This window comes from Falco biarmicus, chromosome 5, assembly GCF_023638135.1.
Source record: "Falco biarmicus isolate bFalBia1 chromosome 5, bFalBia1.pri, whole genome shotgun sequence".
In the NCBI taxonomy this organism is placed as follows: Eukaryota; Metazoa; Chordata; class Aves; order Falconiformes; family Falconidae; genus Falco; species Falco biarmicus.
This window is the reverse complement of record NC_079292.1, coordinates 75000288-75025765: the sequence shown is the minus strand read 5'-3', so window position 1 is coordinate 75025765 and position 25478 is coordinate 75000288. Positions and strand designations below refer to the sequence as shown.

At 41.4% G+C, this 25478-nt stretch overlaps 1 protein-coding gene across 3 annotated transcripts in view; it reads right to left on the bottom strand.

Moving 5' to 3' along the window:
* GYS2 (glycogen synthase 2) overlaps positions 1-13734 on the bottom strand; it is a 47383-nt gene extending 33649 nt beyond the window's left edge. Inside the window, exons 1-3 of one of the 3 annotated variants that reach the window (XM_056340320.1) lie at positions 13558-13734; positions 3653-3834; positions 655-846 (exon numbers count right to left, since the gene is read on the bottom strand). In XM_056340320.1, the coding sequence (XP_056196295.1) occupies positions 655-846; positions 3653-3834; positions 13558-13654 (471 nt within the window). In that variant the 5' untranslated portion in view covers positions 13655-13734. Of the gene's footprint in view, positions 1-654; positions 847-3652; positions 3835-9720; positions 9890-13191 lie in introns of those variants that run through there. The other 2 variants (XM_056340319.1, XM_056340321.1) reach the window with 2 other exon arrangements.
* Positions 13735-25478: the final 11744 nt, after the last annotated feature.

Below are 25478 nucleotides of genomic sequence, written 5' to 3'. Positions count from 1 at the left end.
TCAGTACAGTATCCTTCCTAGAGTGTTGGGGAGCTCTGGCAAGCAGTCACCCTTTTTTGTTTTAACTTACTCTTTTGCTCTTGAAAGTCTTGTTTGGATAAGAAAATCATGAGCACCTATGACAGATTATTCTACAGATTAACTCTCCCCTCCTCAGGTGGGCTGTGGAAGTGTGACGTGTGAAGTTGCAGTACTGTAATTCTGTCTATGTTCCCTGTACAAGGTAATAGCTAATCACTGAGATATGGCTTGACTGGCTTCAAGGACAGTTTGTGAGTGTGACAACTTTACTACCAACTACTCAACTAGAGAAGAAAAAAGGAATTTGAGATCCTACTTGTAAAGAGCATCTGGGGATGGATGTTGAGAAGAAACAGAGGGGGAAGTGACAATAAAGACACAGCACATTTCATATAGGACAACCGCTGCCATCATTGTCATGTCCCACCCCCCCACTCCCCTATTTTCCTGGAAAAAAACATAGTTAAATGACCACTTGAATCTTAAGTTTTTAACACAAATTTGATCTACATCAGGTATCAACTTCCTTAAAATCATAGTTTTCGAACTGGAGAACAAGAATCATATCCCAAAGCTTTTTTTGCCCTGCTAACAAGGCTGAGGTTTGAAAATATCTAGATTTAAAAACTTTACCTCTTTTAAAAACCAGGCTGTTAACGATCCAAATATCACAGCATCATTGGCTTCTTGGTCATGAAAAGGGATCCCTATGTTGCTGACATCCCAAAATTCACCTTTCCACCTGTCCAGATTCCAAGCTGCTGCTCCTATATCGAACAGTAAGACATATGGGCTGCCCTCTATCAGCCATCTTCCAAAATAGACCTATGGGAAAAAGGCAAGGATATAAGCAGAAAATGTTAAAGTGAATGTCAAGGCCAGTTAGCATAAATATTTTCATCCATCAAATCTTAAGTATTTTACATAAGGAATATGTGAACATAGTCTTACATACTGAGGATTTGTGGGTTTCCTTGCAAAATACATGGAGTAATACTGGATCAAAGGCAAGGGCAAAAGGAAACTACAGTCTTTAGGAACATTTTGCTTTTACGACTTTCGTTTTAGATTTTCATTGCAGTGTTAACTTTCTTCATGAAAAATAGCATAGGAAGACTACACTTGGTTGAATAATGAAGTCATGTTCTTATTGAAGTATCTATGCCACTTTTGTTCTTATTAAATTACTTTCTTCCAGTCAGATTTGTCACCAGTTTTCTCCCATTTACACAAGATTACTGCTGACAGATTTTGGAGGACTGGTGCTTGTGACCTGTACCTACCATGACATTTCCTCATTCTGCCCAAGCAGCACAGTTGATGCACTTTGGCAGAGTAGAAAGAACAATCTGAAGGTGTAATAACAATTAAAACCACATCAGCCTAAACATACAGCTTTCCTGCTTTATCTGCATCAGTATAGTTAAACACCTTTTAGAGTATTTAGAACTTTAATTATATAACCTACCTTGCCAGCCTGCTCAACCAGGAGAGGAGGCTGAACTGTCATAAAGCAACACAATGCAAGTGGGCCCACTCTACAGATTGTACCAGTCTGCACAGTCAAATTATTTCACATTAATTCTACCATCAAAATGACTGTAGCAGCAGAGACATATTAACTGGCAAGAAGAAGGTACTATAAGGAAGCTAGTGCAGTTTACACCCCACGTGGAGGAATCTTTTTATGCCATTGTTCAATCTCTCTTCATTCACCAGCCCCTGAGACCTCAGGGGTTAAACCCAGCCCTTACACTAGAATGGGCTGAATAGAGCTCAGGTCTCGAAAACAATGAGATGAAAGCTCCAAGATCTGTTTGCACAAAAAATACCTGATGTAACAAAGACAGGTGCGTAAAGGAGGATCAGCTCCTTATGTACTCATTTCAGGTTATCCAGGTTTCTTATTCAGGAAAATAAGGTTAAAAAGCAGGGAGTTTGTGTGAATGCAGACTTCATCTAGATAGGGAGTCAGGTTTCAGCCAGAAATACCCCTGCCATGAGAAGTTTGGAAGGTTCCTAGGTCCCCTAGTGTAAAGGGATCCATTGTGATGCATAAGCAAAATCCAGACATAAATGTTAATAGGATAAGCACTGGAAACTAGAGCATCGTTATTAGAGATCAAAGCTATACTTGACGTACCTGGGACAGATTTACTGCTATATATGAATGCTCCAACAGCACAATGCACATGTTAGGCTGGCAGAGCTGGCTGATTAAATTGAATATATTGCTGGAACAGCATGAAGTGTATATATAGCATTGCAATTAATCTGCCCCACAAGTCTTTAGCTGTTTTCCATACAAAGGAGTATTGCACAGCTTGCAGACATCTCTTTGTAAGCAACAGGCAACATGGAAAACTTGATCAATCACTTACAAAAATCTGATTAGAAATATGAAATGGAAGTTAGATTAGACCTTTTAGTTTGAACCTCAACCTGAACAATGCAAGCATCACATAACGTTAGTGCCCCCAGCAGACACTTTCCAAAGCTGTGGCACATAGATATTTGACAATATACTTCTACATAAGAGGCAATAGGGCATTAGATCTCACTAACAGCAGAACTGCTGTTGCGAAGGGACATAACACATTGCCAGTGCCACAGCTAGTGGCAGTCCAAGAACTTTATGAATTTCTACATTAAAGTGTGTCATGCCCCTCAGCAACAGAACCTTGTAAGAATGCTTCCTTGCTGCTGCCTCTCGATGCATTTCACATCTGTTAGGCACACACTTTAAGCAGACAATTTTTCCACCTGCAAACAGCATCTCTGAGAGACTCAGTGCTGAATCAGAGTGAAGGTTAGTTCTAGATGTCTGATGAGGACTTTCAAGAAAGGAGGTCAGATTTAACACGTGTTATCTTCCACCCATTTTCAGGTAATCAATTGTCCTCCAGGTTGCAGCTGCTTGCAGCTTAGTAGCTTGCCCATCAGTACAGCAGATTCTATTCCTTGCAGCAGATCACCTTTATAGGAAGAAGTTTATTTCTAGTTTATTGTTGGAGAAACCGAGTAGCAGAAAAGCTATGAGGTTTGACTAACATCACGCAGAAAACACAGCTTAAAAAGTGAGTAGGAAACACAGATGAATTCACTCCTTGTGCTATGGTTTAATATCTCTTCCTAGGGAACAGGCAGCTAGTCTCATTGATCTGAGGAAGCAGATTCTTTGTCAGTTGGGTGCTTTTTCTTAATTCCACCTGTGATTTGTCCCTTTCTAGCTTTCAACTGAATGTAATGTAACAAGAAAAATTGTGAGCTAGTGGAAAACTGTTCTCTCTCTAGCACAAGAACACCAAATGTAAGGGTTCAGTCAAAGTAAGGTCATATATCTACTGAAATCTCACTGTATTTAGAGACCAGATAAATCAGTCATTAATCCAATTAGGCAGACTTGCAGATAAATGACTGTTAAAACCTGTAATTGGATAAACTGCTTCTTCCTCAAAAATAACCTTTAATGAATTGACTCTGCTGTTCTAACAGTGGATTCTGAGCCCTTCCCATTGTGACATTGACCAGGACTGCTGTGTCAAGTGGAACAGCAAGAGCATTAACCAAAACTGTAATCCCCTCAGAGTCAGCTTAGTTGCCCTGGGAAGCAGTAGAACATCTGATTTACCTGATACCCTTGGCTTTTCATGGTGTCCATTGCCTTCTTAACTGCCAGGTGTGGAGGCTCACATGTTTCCACCTGAGTCTTCACATTGTGCTCAAAATAGGGACCAACCAGAAAATAGTTTTCACCCCATTCATCTGCTGTAGTTTTAGCTTTTGTCTGGATCACAGTGTAAATGCCTCCCACTGCAAAAGAAGATCACAAAGAACAAAAAGTAGAAAGCCGCACAGGCACAAAGCTCTGGAGTAAGCTCCAACCCACCTGTGGATCAGATACACCTCTAGTTAAATCACTTCACATAATCAGATTTTAAGTGAAACCCAGACTCTATCAGATAAATAGAAGTTCAGTCTCTCAAATGGAATCAGAGCTTCATGGTTCAATTGAGAAGTATGCACTGATGGCAGACTGTGTAATTCTTAAATGACAAATTAACGCTTTGCTTACTCCTGGGTGACTGCTTCCCTGAATTTCTCCTCTATTCTCAAATGGGCCCTTTCTATCCTTTACTGTTACTTTTATCTAGTCTGTGATTTTTTAAATTTTCTTTTAGGTATTCCAAGTTACACCACAAATGTTCAACAACTGTATTATTTTATTCTTATGTTATTCCTCTCTTTTTTGATTGCGAAAACTTTACACTCAGATTGCGGGATTCAAATCCTGGGGCTCATGCTTCCACTCTGCCATGCCTAATCTTGATTCTACTGCAACCCAAGCAAGACTTCTGCTTTTTTATTGCAGCAGTTATAATTTTCAAACATAGTTTGTGATGTGGAAATACATGTAGTGAGAACTGAGCTGGCACTTCCAGTTTGTTTTACACAAATCACTGAGAGAAGTTGAGGGGCTTATGGATTTCATTGACTATTGACTATAAAAAAATACTCTCAAAGCAAAAGGTGTCATGTTCCATTACCATACTGAAGAGTTGTTAAAGTTGGAATGAATGTAACCGACACTGCCAATATAAATGTCTGCAGCACCTTCCACCAAAATACTCTCCATTTTAAAAATAAAAGCAATATTAAAACGTATAAGGGAATGCAACAACATCCCCTGACAAGTCAATAGAGATCTATCTAGTCTTACACATGGTATGCAAGATTTACTTAGCTGCTCTTCCTCACAGTTTTCCATAGCCAGCCCTGTAATTCATGCACTGGCAGGGCAACCTTGCAACCCTGCTTTGCCACAGGACCCATGGTACTAGCCAGTAGGCATTCCACCACCACAAATTCAGAAAATTGTGCATCCTTGAGTCCAGCAAGTGGAAGGGAAGGCAAGGGAAGAGAAAATCAGAGGTTAGGTAGCTGCTGTACATCAGAGACTAGTATAGCTCCAGTGATTTTAAAGCATGGTAAGATAAATGAAGCTCAACAGGTTCAAGCAAACAACAACAAAAAATAAAATAATAGGAAGGGAATTAGTGTTCCTACACAAAAATTTCATCCTCTGCTGAATTTGGTAATACTCCAGCCAAGAAGGCTGTGCTAATTACATAAGCATCAGCACTGAATGTTGCCAGTGATCGACAGCAGGTACTCCAGACTTACTTTTTTAAAGGTACTAGGGTATCCAGAAGTGCCAATGCACTACATCCAATTACATATGGCAAGAATCTTGAGAAGTTATCTGAGTCTCCTTAAAAAAATCTACCACAAATGACCACTATTTACAATAGAGTAGCTGAAGTTGCTCAGCACTTTGGGACATTAGTTCCCAGATTAATTAAAGTGTATCACCTGACAACGATAAAAAGCCGCCTACCAAGCCTAGTATCTTGCATCCCTGAGAAACTGAACAACAGACCTATGTTTTTAATTCTGTTCCTAGAAAAGAAATTATGCACTTAAAATCCTTTTGTCTAGAAATATCTCATTTGTTTGGGATGTTGGGAGGATCCCTAGCCCTACTATTTTTATGTCAAGATGTCTCAGGATTCTAGGTATTTTTTAAAGAAAACCAAATGCAATTCCAATCTACCAGCTTGCTAAATAGAATTATTACAATAAATTATTACCCTACGCAGCAATTCACGACCTAAGGAGACAAGAATCTTACAGATATATGATCCTAAATCAAGCTCATAGGTGAAGAGTTTCACATCATGTGGACATGGAAATGCAGAAGGAATTTTATGCATAGGACTATTCTCCACTTCATTAAGACCAGAAAGCCAAGAACTTATAGTCATCGTACTCTTCCATGCCTGCTCTGGACAGGGATTTAGAGAAGTGACACTATTATGTTCCCTTCAAGTCTGTCTGCTCACAAGCTGAGAAAGACTACTTTAATAGCTTGGATTCAGATAAACATATAATTTTAATGATATGAGACCAATCAGAATGTTCAACCCATAAAGTGGTACAGTTACAATGACACGTCTGTTCTTATGGAGTGGTAAATACATTGTACGAGTGTAAGGCACTTCAACATGGATAAACTTGGAACTTGATAGAAATCTTAGTCATTAAACTAGCTGGTTTTAATTGGCAGAAATACAGAGCTTATAATAAGGGAGGATTTTTGTGCAAAGCAGCCTGGTGACCCAGGGAGAAAAGAAAATATGTATTTGCAAGATGAACAATACTAAATAACGTGATAAAGCTGTATATGAGTGGTGCAAAGCTCTTTCCCCACTATCACAAGCATGGAGATCAGCCTCTTTTATAATGCAAGGCATTCAACATTGGAATCGGCAAGGTAGCAGAGTTTCCACAGCTATTTAATTTTAAGAGTAATAAGAAAGCTGCAGCTCAGAAGCTGAGTAAAGCCTGGACCTTCCTTTCGTACAGCCCACAGCTGAGTTTCTTTTCACAAGGTTTTGCTTAGGATCACTGTGTGTCCTAAAGCATGCCCTACCAAAGACGTATGGAAGGCCTGTTCTAAGGGAAAGAGTAGAGACCATGCTGTGCTCTGCCATCATAATCTGTTGCACAGCAAGGTAAAATCATTTCAGTGCACTGATTTGCCCAAAATGCAGTGAAAAGCACTTTCACAAGACAGTGAAAAGACAAAACCAAAAAAGAGTGTGTTTTACAGACTGTGAAAACTCTTCAGAAGATAACTGTGATAAAAGCTCTGGGTTACCAGGTCCCAAAACTTGCTTTTGTCTTCTCTGTTACTGTGGAAATATGACTCACAAAGCACGTCTGTGCATAAGCTTTAATTGACAGGGGAGGGAAACTGCAAGTGAAACTATGTATGTGGGAAGTGTTGGGCATAACTTAAAAAAAGACATCTTGAGAAGAACAGAGCGATGTCTAGAATAATGCATTGACTTTTGAAATTACACTTTTCCACAGCAAATTCAAGAATCACATTATATATCATTAAGATATATCTTATTTGTCTGCTCAGTTAACTTCGAATATTCCCAGACAATGCTTGTGCCAATAAGCAATGCATTACATATCCTACTGGGTAACAGAGTAAGTGTTTGCGTATTTACTTGGAGCCTAACAGAATTCTCAAATTACTTGCAGCAATTTGGTAAACCTTATTCTTCTCTACTATGATGGTTTAAGGTCATATTATAAACAGAAAACCTTTCCAAACAACAGGGAAGTACCAAAACACCACGATGTCGCAAGCTTCTGTATGCTGCCTCTGAAGTTTTGTACTTTGAAACAGGTTTTAAAACAAACAATAAAAGGCAAAATGAGAAATAGATGCAGAATCAGGAGAGATTAGATCCAGAGAATTGGTTTGGATCATCACAAACATGGAGACTTAGCAGTAAAATGTGGATGCAGGGCTAGTTTAGTGTTCTGATCTCCATTAAAATGCTTTATTCAAATATTTTAAGTTTTAATAATTTTTAAATGTCCTTGAAAGGAAAATATTTCTGTTATTTCTTTCTAAAATTTCTTTTTAACTTTTTTGCTAAAATAAAGGAAATAAATTTGGAAAGGAAATAAACAAATCTTTTCCCCCATTTATTTCCTTTCCATTCTACCTCTTTTTCCAGGGAAAAATAAACTGGCATGCAAAGCAGAAGTAAAATGTTTGGGAAAGAAGGATTTTGTTCATTTAAGAGAAGTCTGACTGTTTTTTTTAGTGACCTCTAAAAACCAGAAGATGAAAACAATATATTTTCCCAGAAAATATTTCATAGTGTTATTTTTTAAAGTTTGAATGTTTTCATATACATTAATACCTTCGGAAAAATTCATAGTAGTGGTATCTGCATTACTCTGGCCATCATCTTTCCTCATTTCAAGTCCTGGTGGATTATTTCTTTTGTATATTTAAAATCCAAAAAGCAATTAGAGCCTTGCAGGGTAGACAACAGTACTATTTAAATCAAAAGTCTACGAGTCAAGGAGAGTCTCCTGATATATCACTGCTTCTACCTAATGTTGTCCTTGGTAGAGATCTAACTATGCAACTGGAGATCTTTGTGCAAGAAGTAATACGTAGATGTGCTCTTTCTGCTGCAAGCTGGTGTATGGAAAGATGCATCACCAACGCTTTTTGTCACCTGGTGAGGAAGGGCCTGCAACTTCCAGGGTTATCTAGGAATTGCTCTGACACACACACACACAAAAAAAAAAAAAGTCTTCTGGAGCTGCAATCCTTTGAGCAAGGAATTGCCAAAATTTCTCAAAACTGCAAGAGATATCCACCATTCATTTTACTTGCTCTGCCACTCACCCCACATTACAGAAGGGCAGAGGGAAGGAACAGCAGAAACTAAAAAGGAAGGAGAGATAGGAAGCAAAGCTATGGAGGCGAGACAGAGGTAAGTGGAGACTGTCAATGATTGCCAAGTCCTTCCCCGCATACCTTTGCTACACAGCAAGAGAGGATCGGGGTTCTCCCAGGGCTCTTCAGCATCTTTGCCACAGCCTGACCGGGGCCACTCTGAGGGCACTAAAGCCTTCCTGAAGCCCATGGCTGCCATGGCATCCAAGACAACAGCAGGACCCAAAGTGACTTCACTGCCACAGTTACTAGTTACATCAACTATCCTTTCACCCCTTCCCCTCAGAATGTGTCTCTGATCTATAGAGATGGATAAAATTGGGCTTGAACTTACTTTTTTCTAATGTTAAGTTGGAACTTTATTTATTTATTTATTGATTGATTGCCTGTTGAGATATCTGGGGATGGTTTATAGAATAAGGTTGTAAAATGTGTAAGGTGAAAAAAACCCAGCATCTTCAGCTAGCAGATGTTTTTCATGTATTTTTTGGCCACATTTGTGGCCAGGACTTAGCAGATAGTTCTCTAAATTCTGTGAAATTCTGGCATTCCAAACATTCTGAAATAATGCTGAAACACTGAAATTTGTGACAGATGTCCGCAATACAGAAGCTATTTCTGTGTCCATCAGCCCCAGTGCACAAGATTTCCTTTGAGATTGATTTGATGTTGATATATCACCCCACTCTAGAAATGCACAGAGCTTTGATGCTGTGCTTATGCCAAGTTTATGCCAGCAGATCCCCACTCCCCAAAGTGTGTTAGTTCAGGTGTGTCACAGATTACAGCATTCACCTTCTTCTAAGGAACTTTCATCATGGAAAGACATTTAATACAGAGGAGGTAAAATGCTGGTCCTACTGACTTCAGTGGACTTAGGATTTAATTGCCAAAAGTCCATATTTTCACCAGAGAAACTGTACATAGAGCTCTGATCCAGGGAGAGCTGAACCAAGGTTTGTTTTTAGCAGAGTCTTTGTTCCAACAGGGATGGGAAAATCTATTTAGGATTCATCTACCAGTGACTCTTGAGCTAATCTGTTCATAGCTGAACGATGATACAAGCTGGCTGTTTGCCCAGCATTTTTAAGTGTTCTATTTTCTATCTAAAAGCTGTTAGTAGTACAGCAAGAGATGCTAATCTAAATATTACTGGAATGTTTAAAGACTTCTTTAGAGAGCACAGACCAGATCTTGAACATTCTCAGCCTTTCTTATTAAAGTATCGGAAAACCCACTAAACTAGTTGACTGTTACTCTAACTTATAGAATTAGATTTCTTCCCCCTACCCAGACTGAATACTTCAGCTTTCAGTAGGAAAACATTTAAAAGATGTTAAAGAGGATGGAGCCATTTTTACCGTGGAAAATGTCCAGGATTGCTGCCATTACTCCTGCAATGGCTTTTAGCTGCTCCTGTTGATAATTTCCATCTGTGGAGTTTCAGACACAACATCTTCCGAGCTTGTAGCCACTTGGTTTATGCTCCTGTCCTTAAAGTTTTTATTGGTCTTCATGTTATGTAGGAAGGAAAACCAGTCATCTTTTTCAATGTGCACAAAGATATGACCAGATCTGTCTGTACTGGAGCATGGTGACCAAGAGAGAAGGGGAAGTGTAAAAAAATGCTGAGCTTCTCCATGATTACCAGCAGGTAATGTGGCACTGCAGTGCACTGAGGCCCTTACCTGTCTGCTTTTTTTCCCCCCCTTCTGCCACAGAAACACAGTAGATCCACTTCACAGTACAGGTCTTGCCCATCAGTGAAAAGCCAAATAATGAAAAGAAAATCTTGCAAAAGAAACTACACTTTTCTTATTTCTTTTGCAGGGGCCTTTCAGTTGGGGGAAGGGGGAGGGACACTGGCAAGTGAGCCTTTTTATTTCTCATTCTTTACTTCAGCTACCTTATATTTGCTTGCTCCAGACAGAGAAGATGAGAAGGAAGAGTAACTGAGATGCCGGTGCTTTCCAACACATATGTGAGGTTGCCACCTTGCACAGGCAACAGCCAGGACAGATATAAAAAGGAAGCATGGAGAAGCAAAAAGCTCTGCCTTGTTAGAGCATGTGTTAAATGATCTAGACTTACAGAAGAAAAGAAAGAGAGAGAAAAAAAAAAAGAAAAAAAGACACACCTTCACTGTGCTAGCTGCTGAGAAAGAAGTATCTATTATTTCCAGAGCCTTATAAGTCTCTGAGCACTAAATTCATTCAACTGACTTGTCCTTCCCTACAGCTGCATCTCATGGCTCAGTACCAACCAGCACCATCAGGGAAATCCCAGTAAATGCTTGCTGCCAATGGGCAGCCTGACACATGAAGACCCTCTCACACTATGTCATTAGATGCGCTCCAATTTGCAGGACCCCTTCATCATCCTCAGGTTCTGAAGGAGAATATATTTAAGAGGTTCAGGAAACAGCTCAGCACCTGTAAAGGGCACTGTTTACAGGTGTGGGAATAGCTAGCCATCTGTGAGCTCTGATAGCACATTCTTCACATGAAAGATGATGTTCAGCCTTGTCATCACTGCCACAGAGAAACAGAGAAACCACTGAGAAGCAGCACTGGTCAGTGAGGAAACGTACCCATAACCAGGCAGCTAGTGATACGCACAAAGTTAACACGAAGGCTTAAACTCTCTCCTGTAGGCAGTGGCAGCTTTTACACCACTTCAGCAGTGCAAACCCACTTCATGCTGAACTACTCTGACACATCTTTGTATTGCCAAAAAGGAAGAAAGAAACCTTCACCTCAAATGCTCAAAATTAGCTTGTCAGGCAATAAACACTGGCAATGCTTATCTTTCCCTCTATATTAGAAACGTATACAACAACATTAAAACTAAAACACATAGCAGTACTGAATCTGTGTGGGGTCAAACTACTTAGCTGAATAAACAGTTCTTCCTTCTGCTAAAGGAAGCAGGAAACATACAGTGTAAGCTATAATTTCCTAAGCCTATGCATCTTCTGTGATGACTCTCCCTGTATTTTGTTGGCTATTCTTTCTTAAGAAACACAGTGCCCTAATTTCTTCCAAGAACTGTTTATAAAAGTTAGGTCACCAGGGAACAGTATCTTACCATGTGACTTAGACATTCAATTGCCTGGAAGAAATAGAAAAAAAACCTTCAGTATCAAGAATTTACCAGCAAAATAAGCTGAAATAGGCTTATTAAAGAGTTTTTGCACAGATATTTCCAGTCAAGGTTGGTTAACAGAGATCTGGTTCTAATGCAGAAATTGTTTGCCATGGCTAATTCAGTCAGCCCCATTTAAATATATGGGTTTGCTAAATGGTGTAATTAACAGCACCTCTTATTTTTAAACGAACTGAACAATTATTCACTCTCATAAATATTAATTCTCTCATAAAATGTGAGAATAATAAATTTTAGCTGTGTCGGTCAATTTGGCTTTACTGAAATCAGCAAGAGCTATATGGATGATTAAATTACTCACTGCACTTTGTACATACACAGAAAGACAGATAAATCTAAATTGTTGTACTTTTTCTTAAACATACTGTGTAATATCTGCAACCAGTGGGTCCAAATGACTCAGAAAATATGCATGTACGAGTCCGGGGATGTTAGTGAGAACACCTGAGTTTCCTAGGTGTCTGCTGCCATCTGCTTGCCAGTGCTTTCCTTATGCAGTCTACAAAAGTAGATGCTGCACGCTCCACGTTTTGACAGTAGTAAATTAACTCAAAAAGCTTGACTGAAACTACTGAAAAATAAGCCCACAGGGCTTCGAAGTGCAAAAGCTTCTCTGTACTACCTCTGGGTATTGATACTCCTCACCACCATCAAGAGAGCAATGAAAAATTGCACTGCAGTGCAGATTAAATACCAGAAGCTATTACAGAATAGTAATTCCAGTTTCACGATGGGTATGAACCCTAGCACTGTCTGTTCCTCTCACACACATTTCCCCTTTAGAGTTAAAATCTTAACAGATTACAGATCCCCTCTCCTGACTAATCTCTATTTATCTGCCAGGACAATAAGACACGAGGTCAATCATTTACTCATACTAACTCACTTTCGTGGCAAAAACGGAGCCTGCTCCCCCTTGGTGAACTACACCTAGCTGAGAGAGGATGATTTGATGAGTGAATTAGAAATGGAGGCAGAAAGATCTTTGCATAACGAGCAGTGTGCACTTTGCCTGACAAGCTGCGTGCAGCGAACAAATTTTCAATCTGTACACATGCACAAAGCATGGAGTCCCTGCCTGGCACCACCTGTGTTTGCAAAGACCAGTCCAAAAGGGTTTCAGCTGGCATAAAGACTGCTGGTCATTGACATTTATTTTGTGTTCAGTGGCTTCAATGCAGCTATGTTTATTTATACCTATTTCAAATTTGGCCTCTTCTCCACACTGCTTTAGCAGGCTCGAGGAGACTGCTAAACTACTCTGAATCTGACGATGTCTGTTTTACAAGTCACTTTCATATATTACACTCCCGAGTGAATCTGCATGGAAGGTAAAATATAAATACGTACAAAGCAACATCTATATATGCATACATCTGCATACTCAAGCATAACACTCAAATGTTTGTTTAAACAACCTATCGCTGGCGGTGAAACATGTAAAGACACACAGATGTCCTGACTCATCCCACATAAGCACAGGCAAATGCAGCCCAGACGTAGCATGCACAATTACACACGATGCCACATGCACTCCTTCCATTAAAACAGTTCTGCAGCCCACTTTTCCCCAATCGCCCCTTAATGCCTTTCTTGTCCGAGCCCTTCATGCCTCCCTCCACTCCTATGAAACCAGCGATACTAACTTCTAAGAGTGTTGTACATACCTTTGTTGGTAACTTCCCAAGAAACTTCAAAGAGCAACAAGTGCTCCACTGGTAGGTCTTCATCCTCCCACTGAGGAAGCCCATTAAGAGAATTCATGGACAGTGATCTAGCCAGTGGCATTTTCTTCAGCCCTCGAGTGCTCACCACGCAGACCACAACAGTCAGCAAATGTCCACTTAACGTAGCAGTTCTCTGCAGTTCTGGTTAGAGCAGTCTGCGGGTGTGCCAGGCTCCGAGGAGAAAATTATTCAGATAGCTGGGAGCTAATGGGTTTAAACTGTCTGACCACCAGCATTAAATTGGCTCAGTGAAATCCTCAGGGCTTGGGAAGCAGCTGCTGGTAGAGGTAAGAATTTAAGACTAACCTGAGAAAGGTCTTGACTGTTTTGGGGCCAGGATTCTTTCTTTTTCTTCTCTTAGAGGGAGGTAAAAAAATAGTTTTGAGCTCCTCAGCCACAGCATTCAGTATCTACCACCTCAGGGACAACTGAAGCTTGACAGTTGTAAATTCAGCACTGCCCTGAGCAAACTCCAGCAGGGAGGACACTTTTGAGTTCACCACCTGATTTGAGTCCGGCCCCTGGGTCCTCCCCTTGAGATACACCCTCCCATTAACACCCATGGATGTTCTTTTATCTGCTAGCCACTTAACCAGCTGGATTAGTAGACTTGTTCTCTGTGATGTCTCTTAGATTACTTACCAGGTTAAATGCTGTTACCTACTCTTGCTCAGTTTATTGGTCTGTAAGCACTAGTTTACTTCACACCCTTCCTCCGCAAGCAGCTCCAGCTGTGCTCCCAGGGCTCTGCCGCAAGCTATTGCCTTCATTCTGCTCCCAAGCAGCCCTGCAGCCCTTAGAGCTTTTACAGAGCGACAAAGGCTCTATCCCTACTTTGGCATGCACTTCGACCCTCCTTGCAGTCCTGGTCTCTGCTTTTCCACCTGTTTTCTCTTTTTCTATGCTGCAGCTCTTTTATGGCCTCTGGGATCATGTCTTCTGCCCAGGGAAACTAGCGAGTAGTAAGTCAGGGAACAGTATGCCCCTGCCTTGCTCCAGCACAGAGCTGGGATGCTGCAGGGGTACACACACATGTGCAGGCATGTTGATCCCTGACTTGCAGCCTGAGACCCTCAAAGCTCCACAGAGCAGCTGCCTGCTTGGAAGATGCTTATGTGCTTACAGGTCTGGCTGAGAAGCCAGCACTTCTGGGACAGCTGTGTAAATTGAACCCAATTCTGAACTTAGAGCGCAACCTGCCAAAAATCCACAGTTCAGCAGTGAGCAAAGGTCCAGGTGAGGTTCAGGGTGTCTCTGGCACTGTGGAGAATAATGTTGCACCAGCAGGCATGGACTACATAACATCAGAGAGGAAAAGGCTCTGAGCTCAAGAAGTCCAAGGCAGTTGGTTTAGAAGACAGGCAGCCCAGCTGCATGGAAGTCTCTTAGACATAACATAATACAGCTGAGCCTACCTTAATAGCTAACTATCCCCCAAAAGGTTTGCTTTTCTACTTACACTTCCCATGCCCTTTCTAGGGCAGTGTTCTGCTGGTTGACTGGATGCCAAGTAAAAATGAATTCCAAATCAAATACAAGAATAAATGCAGTTTATTATATTACAATACAGTAAAGGAAAATAGCATGCAATATGATAAAAGGAAACAGTACTAGTTATTATGCACAATATGATAGAAGAGCAATACGAGCAAAACAAATCATTACTGCAAAGCTTTACAGAGACTAAGAAAGGGATGTGGCAACAGTTACCACCTTAACATCATCCAGGCTCACACTTTGGCTGGGAAGCCCCATTGCGGCAGGCACCAGGAGTCTCTCAGTAACTGGGAAAATTCCTACGTGGTGTGTCCACCCATAGGTGAGGCTTCTGACCCAGTCCTACAGCTTGCCCACCTTTGTACTCAGTGAAAAACAAAAAGAGTTTCCATACCTAGTGTATGCAAACTTTTAAGTTTATGCTAAGTGCAGGTGTGCACTATCTCATGATTCATAAGATTCACACACACCAGGGACGGTGGCCAGATGCCTGAGTGTGGTGGAGTTACCGTCATGACACAGCTGCACACAATATTTATTGTCTGGATGTTCCTGCTCATATCTTGCTTGTTCAGGGGGCTCAGGCCAGTCACTACCTGCTCATTAAAGTTGTCCTTGAGCTCCCTGAGCTCCCTGTCCAAGTTAAACAATTCCTAATTAAAGACAGACTTTTTCACCAGCAGTAATCAATTTAATACATTTTCACCACAGGCAATCAGGCCTATCCCTGAGCTGGTGGATACGGCTCATCGAACGAACTTAAGGATGCAGAAAAACTTTTGCCAAGTTAGGAGCCAGGGCTGTCTCGGCAAAGACCTGGCAGGAGGGGATGGATCATCCGGCTGGGAGCTGGGGGAGTTGGGAAAGGCGAGAGCAAACAGTGCCTTGCCTTTCCCACCAGCGGAGACCTGGCCGTGCCCTGCTGCTGCATGTGCATGGGGGAGAGGTTTCCCTTTCCCTTCCAGGTTAACTGGGAGGCATTACAGCCTGCCCAGGGAAGGATTCAGGCTTTTACTGGCTGGGCGTCTTTTTGTCTCAAAGGTTCGAGTTGCCCTGCCTACTAGTTTGTTTTCAAGTAGCAGTGGCTTTTACTGGCTGGAGTAGGTAGGAAACCAGATCACGCTCTAAGTTAAAAATCGTGTTACTTAAAATTAAAACCGGCAATATTTTAAGGCTTACGTCATTTCTGAACCATCAAATTGCACATTTTCACACTTTTCCCTGAAAACCCTAAGGGTGAGGCTGGAAGCCGACAGCCTCACAAAGGCCCTCTCAGGTGAGGAGGGGAGAGGGTAAGAAGCAAGCAGCCCACAAGCCCGTCCCAACCCCCCAGGCTTTCGTGAGCCCTGTGTCCACGCACACACTGCAAACCCCGGCATTTTTAACCGAGACAGCGGCAGTGAGCCCTGCCCGCCTCGCTCAGCGCGCCCTGCGGGCCGAGCCCCAGAGGGCAGCGGCGGCCGCCGCTTCCCGCCCCCCCGGCCCTCAGCCCGGGCCCCTCTGCTGCCACTGCGCCCGCGGGCCGGCAGGGGGCGCCGCCTAACGGCTGCTATCTCAGGCCACGCCGTGCGCTCTGCCCCTGCGGCTACCGGCGCGGCGGCAGGCGGGGCGGGGGTGTCATGGCGGCGCTGCCGGTGGGGTGGCTGGCGGTGGGAGGCGGTACCTATGAACTTCTCATTACCGGTAACTAGCGTGAGCTGCGGCCGCCCAGAGGGAAACCAGCCGGGTTTGGAGGTGTATGGGCCCCGTCGTCACTGCTGGCTGGGTACCGCTGCCCTCTGCAGGCCACAGGGCCTCGTTCAAAAGGCCCGCCCTGGTCACCTCTCCAGGGGGGACAGCAAACCTCTGGCCGTGATGCCGGATAAATAGTGGCACTGGTTCACTGACATACCGCTGTCCCTCAGCATTCAAAAGCCTGAAAAAACAGGCAAATAATTTCAGAACAATAAAGTTGTAACAATAACATTTTTAAGCCTTTTATATAGTCTGTGGTTTTCAGGTTCTTGGTCGTCACGTTATTTCAGCTTTTGTTCATAATACTGATATGGAGAAATAGTGCAAAACAGGGACAATAAACATCGATTGTGATTGTATATGTCTGCTCAAGGAGTGTAAGTGGTTGGTCACATAACCATATAGTTTTAAGGAAATACTTACTCTTCTTCCTCTAACAAAGGGGCTATTTATAAAAAGGATGAGAAACATTCCAATGTTATCTAGAGATCTCCTCGCTAAAGAAAACCAGATGATCGACAAGGACATGAATTAGCTGCAAACTTGCAAGACCACCACATTCCAGGCAAAGGACTGATAAGCTAATTAACATACGAAGCGAGAGTAGGTGGGTTTAGGTAACGAATATGTATAAGCGTTAATTGAATATTCATTTGTTTTATTGTATAAATATGAGATGGTTCGTCACTTCGGACATGCACGCTTGTGGTGGAGCGATCCCCCGTGCATCTGCGTGCAAGAAACATACCTACTTTATAACTTTCGAGTTATAGAGTTTAATTCTGTACGTCAATATGAGAATACTTCTTTTACTTTTTGAATTTGACAAAAGACAATATAACCCCTTAAACCTTGGAGAATTTTGAAGGAATTGTCAGATACTGCAGATAATTTCACAAGCACAGGCAATGCCATCATCGGCTGAACCAGGGCAACCCGTGTAATTCGTCTTTCACAGGCGGGAATAATACTCATGGGCTTTTTTAAATGTTCCTGATCTGATAAAAAGTTATGGCACTATGAACATTAGTATTCCTTCATATCCTGAGCACATTTCACTTTATCCAATCTGTATGTCTTAAAGAAGGGTTTTTTTCACACAGTCCCATCCCGGATTCCTACTTTTTTCTTATTAGTGAGGGAAAAGCGTATGAAGTGCCGTGGAAATGTTAGATACAACAGACAGTCCAAAAACTCTCATCCCTGCAAATGCTTTTAATTGCTAGACAGCAAAAGGCGCTATTCATCATATTTATGGCCTGCCAGGATTAAGTGTGGGATCTCTCTGATGCACCTGGAGTTATCTATGTTTACTGCCAAACAAGAGGTCATGCGTGTAGCTTTGCACCTACAGCAACACGAGCTCTCCAGGAGAAAAGCTATATTCTGACACTAAGAATGGGCAAACGTAGCGCATGCAGCGGAGGGGCAGTCACCAAGAGCAGAAAGGAACACAAGGGCAGCCACTAGCTATCCTCCCTGTGAAGTGCACTGAGGCGCAAGCCGTGAAAGGGATGCTGCTCTGCTGACACTAGAACAATGTGTCATTTTCGTCATAGAGAGGGAAAGGCTGTGACTATGACTATACAGTTTGTTCCTTTTTAGCAAAACATAGGACAGCTGCTGAAGTAGGAAGATGGAAACCTACCCAAAGGAGTGGTTTTTAAAATATAACATTGATTAAAGTACTGTCCAGAAATCTGGAAACTGGTTTTGAGTCTGGCCTAGTTCTCATATTGTTCTTATCACGAAAGTATACCAATGCTCTCTCGTAATACATTATTCATTGTGTCTCAATTCTGCCAGACATCATTTGCTATCTCACCAAATTCCTTTTCAGCTCACAGAAGTGGAATAATTTTGCTTGCAAGGATACTGGGCAGTAAGAAGGTTAAGTCTGCAGTCTTTGAAGAGAAATCATACAAAGTGGATATTGTTTTTCCCAGATTTCCTACAGTTCTCTGGAGATAGCAATGCAGGGACAGAGCTGTGAATTCTGCCCTACCTAAAACTCTTTCTGTAACCGTTACCTCCTAGGATGTTGTCTTCTCTGCATGCTTTGATCCAACTCCTTCTATTTGGGTAGAGCAGTTTTCTGCAAAAACTAACTCAGCACATCACCTCAGGCAGTGAGTCATGGATGTTGTCTTCACAGCCTCTCCAGAAGAACTGCTTCAGAAATTTTTTTTTTTGTTGGAAAATCTACTTCCAGCCTCCCTGGCTGCAAGAGAGAAAGTGTGTGATAGGGGAAGAAACACATAGGGGAGTTTATAGTGAGACAACTGTCTAGGTCTGGCTTGTTCTAAACATAACTCAGGTTTCAAGGTTTTCCTACGTCAACTGTAGGGAAAAAATAAGACATAGATGTTAAAAATGCTTAAACACATTGTGTCAAATTTTACAGGAGGAAGCTACGACAGTTTGTAGCAATTACTGATGTACACACAGTGTACTTCAGAAATAGAGCAGTAGGTGGCATGATGGTATTAACGTGAGTTCTCCAGTGTCTGTAATGTTTGACCAAAAGCTATTTTATCCCTCTCACAAAATCCTGGTTCATGACAAACTTTAGTTTTGTGAAGCCCTTGGAAACAGAATCACAACACAACCAGCAAAATGGGGGATCTCCATCTGGAAGAAAAGCTCTTGCCTCAGGCTGAGAGACGCAGGAAAGAGAGGAAAAGAAGAGCAAAGACAGGATCCTTAATAAAATGAGCTCTTACTACTCAGCAGTGTGGGCTGCCAAGGCTAGAACAACCCTTAAGAAAACTTAAGGAAATTAAAGATAGAGGCTGAGCTTTATTTTGTACCCCTACAAGTAATATCCACTCTTCTAAAGGGACACATTACAGACATTCTTTTGCTGAGGATGATGTTGACTTTAAAAAAGCAGTATGATAACATTTTTTTTTTCACCCCAGGTTTTTGTTCCCATCTTTCTTTTCCCCTTTTGAACTTCATTGTGGTATTTCCTGTCTTCAATTACCTAACTTGTAAAGGTGTTCCTTTGATGTCCATGTGATGTAGGTGTCTTTTTGACCCCACTGGAAGGCCTCACTGTTTAGTACCTTTGCAATTTAGGTGTACTGATGAACCTCCGTAGAAATATTTTCGAAAAAAACTCAGATTTTTACTTAGTTCAAAAAAATTTCTTTTCCCGACTTTTAAGGTAGATATGTCTATTTTCTGTGATTTAGTGTTGTGTTATACAACCACAGTAAGACATCAGCTGCACTTGTTTTTAACCCTTCTAAAGAGAAAAGAGTAAAGTCTTACTATATTTTGCATCAGAATCTAGGTTTTATGATCAGGCTTCTTAGCTCTGCTGTCCACCTGCCAAGCTGTCATGTGGTCTGAAACCCAATGGTAGAGCTGGATTATGACGGACAGACTTTCCTTAATAAGTAAGAATTAAGAAATGCAGGAGTGTACAGGCATGCATAAGACTGCTTGAGATGTTGAGGGTCTTTAGTCACCCTTAAAGCATTTGGCATTCAGTATGATCAAACTCTAGTCAAATTTGTTGTAAAAGTGTGTGGAAAAAATTCCTGGGAGCCTTACATCCAGTCCTAGTAGCTGATAAAATTAGAACCTGTTCTGAGGAGGTGGGGGACATGTCTGCTAGCTCAGCCACCCTTCCGCCTTTCTGCAGTTGAGACACAGCTATGATTTTGCTCCATTCAATACCCATGGTAAATCGCTTATTCAAGGGAGCTCTGGAAGAACCTGTTGGTGGGGATGTACACTCCCCCATTAATTAGTTTATCAGCCTGATCTTACATTTCTAATACTGTAGGCCAGAAAATCATGTATTATTAAGCACTTGGTAGAAGACTGGAGCCTCAAACTCAGCCTCAGACCCCTGCATTCTAGAGTAAATAGTTGGAGGATAGTCCCAAACTGGTAGAGATTTCCTCAGTCCCGGAATCCCAAACATATTAAGGATAGTGGTATATGGTTATAAGCCCCTTAAAGCCACAGACTGATAGTCATCAGCTTGTATCAACACCACAAACCATTTTGTATGTATCTGTTAAATACTAACCAAAAATACCCAGGTCTTCATGGCATTTAGGCTGCTGTGAAAGGAATAATCTAGTTTTAGAGAGAAATGCCTGTTCAAAACTGTAATTACTGATGAGAGGATAATACCAAGTGCACAGCACAACAAAGAGCTAAATCATTTTATTTTCCTACCACAGCAGAATAACTACGAAAGTCAAAGGGATTCATGCTTCAGAACAGCATGCGAATGCCTAGGAGTGTTGCTGACTGCTCTTCTTGCAATGGCTGCCATCTTTAGGCTATCATCAGAGTCTTAGCTATTGGGGAATCAGACCCCATCAACAAGACTGTTCCTTTTTGCTGCCATTTATCTGTGTACAGTGTGAGCTCTCCTCCGCTGCTAGCTTTGCTGTGCAGACGTCATGAGAAGTGAGGCTGCCTGAGCAGTCAGCTGCGGGTTCCCCAGGATTGTTAACAGCATGCCAGAAAGCTGTCAGAGGGCAAAGCTGTTTGCAGAGAGAAAAACATAGAGAACAGCTCATTTTCTAGCTACGTTGGTCACTCAGGGTCATCACAGAGTTTAGGGAAGATCGGGGAGTTGGTCAGAAATGCTCTAGGGACAGCCCTAATTGCCTGCCTGAACTCAACAAGTTCAGATCCTTCCAGCTGTGAAGTGACGGCCTTCACCCCCGCTTTGTGCCAGTCCAAAAAATGCTCCAAATCTCACATGAGTGGAGGATTGTTCCTTCCAATTAGAAGAGGGCTGTACAGTGACCCTGTAGAATGGCCTGTAGGGAGAAGAGGCTATGAAACCTTTTAATTTTGGGGTGTGATGTGATACAACAGACTTTTCTTCATAACATCTGGTATATGTTTTGTCCCAAATAGGTATGGAGTGTGTGGATGCCAGGACATGCCAAATGAGACATTCATATCAGGTGGCCTGAGAGGCTGATGTTCCCAGCTCTGCAGAGGATTGTGGCCTCTGCTGCTTCACCCAGGAGAGTGAGAATGAGTTAGCCATCCTGCAGATACCAACTTGCTAGGGGCAAGTTAAACATTAATCCTTTTGGATTTGGATTTGCAAAAGAATGCTAGGGTAGCTTGGCCACTAAGCTAGATCCTGCAACTTGGATAAGCATCAGAATGCTACCATCCTATTTAAAGTTTAAAATATATGCTGCAACTGCCAAGTATCCCTCTGAGGGACAGGACTATTAAATGCATAAAAACTCTACCAAAATTTATGTATGCCATTTTCCCATGTGAGTAGAGATTTGGGGATGTTCCCTTTTTAAGTCACCTCACCCCAGGCACCTGAAGTGATCTCTCCACAAAGGATGGACGTACAAACCACGTTCTCTGAGGGAGCAGTCTCCCTTTCTGTATCTCCAGTCAGGCACTAGGCATTAGACACTGAAAAAACCCACTAGTTCTTTTGGGAAATAAACGGATAGGCACATGCAAACAAAATTTCTAAGAAACACCAAGATTTTCTGTGTGATGTCTGATATGGCTGTAACTTGTAAAACTAGAATCTAAGACTAATACACTGTCTTTTCTACTGTACAGTGCCATGCCTGCACCTGTAATTCACACTCATGTACAAAGACACACTTTCATAGATATACACACACATATTTGCTTTGATATGTATTTGTTTACTGTGGTCAGCACACTGTATTATATTTAGCATGGGGATTTGTCAGTGTGTTGGTGTAACTTGTGGTATTTTCTGCTTAAATGCAAGTGGTAATCACAGAGAGACTGAAGCCTCCTTTGCCCCATGTTCTGGGAGTTTCCTTTTTCTCCCAGTTGCTTTTCTCATAATAATTGTTCATCCTTTCTGTTACTTCAAATGGGACTCTTTTAGGTTGTTTGTTGATTTTATTTTTTTTTTGTTAGAAATGTTAAAACACTCAGGCTAGGTATGAATTCTTATTATCTTCTGTGACCTTGGAGGAACTGTTATCAGGGCTGGCAGCTCAGCTTCACAGAGCTTATCTGCATCTTCTCAAGTAGCCTGGACTGCGTAATTTTACTTCTCTGGCTGCAAACAAAGGTTTCTATACTTTGAAAGACCATGCTGCAAACTCAAAGGTGTAGTGCTGAAAGAGGCATTTCCATTGATTCAGCTATGTAGTATAGCAAGGACTTTCAGTATAGTAAGGATTTATTAAGGGTTTATGTTTTATTCTTTATTAAAACAGGTTACCCCATGATCAGCATTAAGATTGAAATTTAACATGTTGAAATTTAACCCCATTCAACAAACCACTTAAGCATAAATCCTACTCAGTGGAATATAGGCACTTGATCTAAGGTGACCCTGGTCTTAACTTCCTTTCTGTCTGTTTGAGAACCACTCTACTATGAATGCCCCTGAGGCATGGCGAAAGAGATGTTTCTGTTTATTCTCCTTCTGACTTTTATCTTTAAAAAAAAAACAACAAAACTGCACCATTCAGAATCAGCCCAGTACAGAAGTAATTGAAAAAATATTTCCTTCCACTGCACAACAGTGTGCTACGGGAAAAACAAACTCAGCAAAATGAACAGGTCAACAAATATGCATCTAGACGATCTTCAGTCTGAGAGTATCAGGGACTACTCTATTGCCATGTGTGGGTGGGAAAATGAGTTTGATGGGATTCTTAGGCATGGTAATCATGCCTGATTCCCCGTGACACTGGGAGAGTATTCTGGTACCTACTGCTGGTGGAAACTGATGATGAACAGAAACTTTGGAAATCATTCCATTACTGTCTTATTGTCTGAAACACAGAATTAGCAGCACAGAGAAAACTGTATCTCAAGCAAAATGTCTTTTTTCTTCCCTTTGCATTTTCATTTAGCACATCTCACAGAGCAAGAACTATGAATATTCCCTTCCAGAAATAAGTGCTGGTAGGAATCCATCTTCATGCTATTTTGACAAATTTTCTGGATTCTTTTTCCTCAGATACTGAATAAGCAAACATGTCTAAATAATGCTGAAGAGCTATTAAAGAGGAGAACATAAGGGAGAAAATATTTACTCAGAAATCTTACTTTGCATAGCCACTGCCTGAGCCAGACTGTGCTTTGTTGCTTATGATTCCAGGTAAATTATTCATTTCAAACACCAAGCAAATCCAGCCCTCCTGAGTCTGACTGCTCTAACAGATTAATCTAAGTTAATTATTTGCATGATTCCTTTGCTTGCACAGAATAACTCACATAGCAATGGTATCCAAGGAACCGTTTATAAAAACGTAGTACATCACAGTGATTGGTGTGGATTTTTGGAAGACTGACTACTGTATTGTCTGAAAAGCTTTGAAAGTTTTGGATTCACAGACATGAATTAGAGAACTGTTCACAGAAGAAATGCCCAAAATTAGACATTGCCCTGGGAGGCCATTACACTATAGCGTTGTGTTAGTCTGGAGCACAATATAGGGATCTGACTCTTGAAATGTTTTTGGGCTCCTGGTCACAGTGACATCAGTGAGAGCTCAGCATCTACATTCCCCTGAGAATTTGTGGCTTAATTGTTCTGATTTTTATCTGTAAATTGAGGAAAACAGCATTTCTTTGCAGCACAAGGCTGACATGGTGTGTGTAAACACAATGGTAACAGGAACTCTGTGAGCAACAAAGATACAAATCACTTACCATACGACACAGTTCTCAGTTGGCTGGTATGAAAATCGTGTAAGCACTACTAGTTCAGCAAAACACATATATAAAACATTTCCATCACTCTATGCCTACATGGTCTTTTCAACACTATTTCACTGTTTAAAACTGCCTTCAGTTCCCTGCCTCATTTTTATCCTTTGACTACTAAAACAGAAGCTGATTTAACACTACATCTGAGCCCAGAACAAGCCCACCTCTTGCTTGGGTGATGGCTGATACCATTAACAGCACTGTTTAACTAAGCTTGCAGACAGTTGCTCTGCAGACTAATAACAAAGCAAAGGATGCTACACATTCATCTCAGTGTTCTGGATCTGCAGGTGGAAAACTCAAGCTCTCTTTCCTTCACATACATTTCTTCGGAAAGCTACAATACAAATACAGAGCTAATAGCATATATCCAAGGCTCAGCGTAACTCAGAGGACTTTGTTTTTGTCCTCTGGCACAATGATGCCAGTAGTATCCCTCCTGTCTCTGTTGTCTATCAGTATCTGCTTGTCTTTTGTCTGACATTTGCAGGGTAGTCTGACTTTCCATTCTATAGCCAGTATCTATATACCCACAACTGCAAGGGGGTCTAGGTCCTTATAGCTGTTAAAATAACATTACGGGTCTTACCTCATGTGAGTTGAGCAGTTGTCCTCAGTGTTTTCTGAAGTGTTCTGCTGTGCTGCTACTTACTGGTTGTACTACTGTGTCCAACAGCACCACAATGTTTCTGTTACACCAAGGAGTGACAAAGGTACTTCTTGATACACAGGAATGTGGTTAAAAACCTGTACTGCCTTTCATGGGATAAAACAAGAACAAAGTTCACGTATCAATGGGCTGTATAAACAAAGCATATACAAGATAAACATGTCTATTATGTTCAGAAAAAAACCCACGGGTATCTTTTAAAGTACTACAGCAATATAGTTATTAAGGAATTTATGTAGCTGGTATAAGACTGTATCATGGATAGACTCCAAATAACAGAAAATGATACACTGGTGTTGTGTAAACATACACAGGGACACTATTCTACAGCCATGCAACTGCAATGAAGTTAAGATACAAGATTGTGTGAGAAGGCTCCTCATAAAAAATTACAATATAATTAACGTACTTGCATAGGTCTTACAAACCTTAGTGAATGCAAAAAATAAACTGAAGAGTCTATTTATAAGAATCTCAAAATCCTCTAGCCTTAGATATACTCATTCCTATTCAACAACTTTGAACCAATCCCCCATAACACCCATCAGGCCACTTCATTGGTGTTTGGATTTCTTGGATTTTCCTTCATGACTGCATCTCCCCAAAA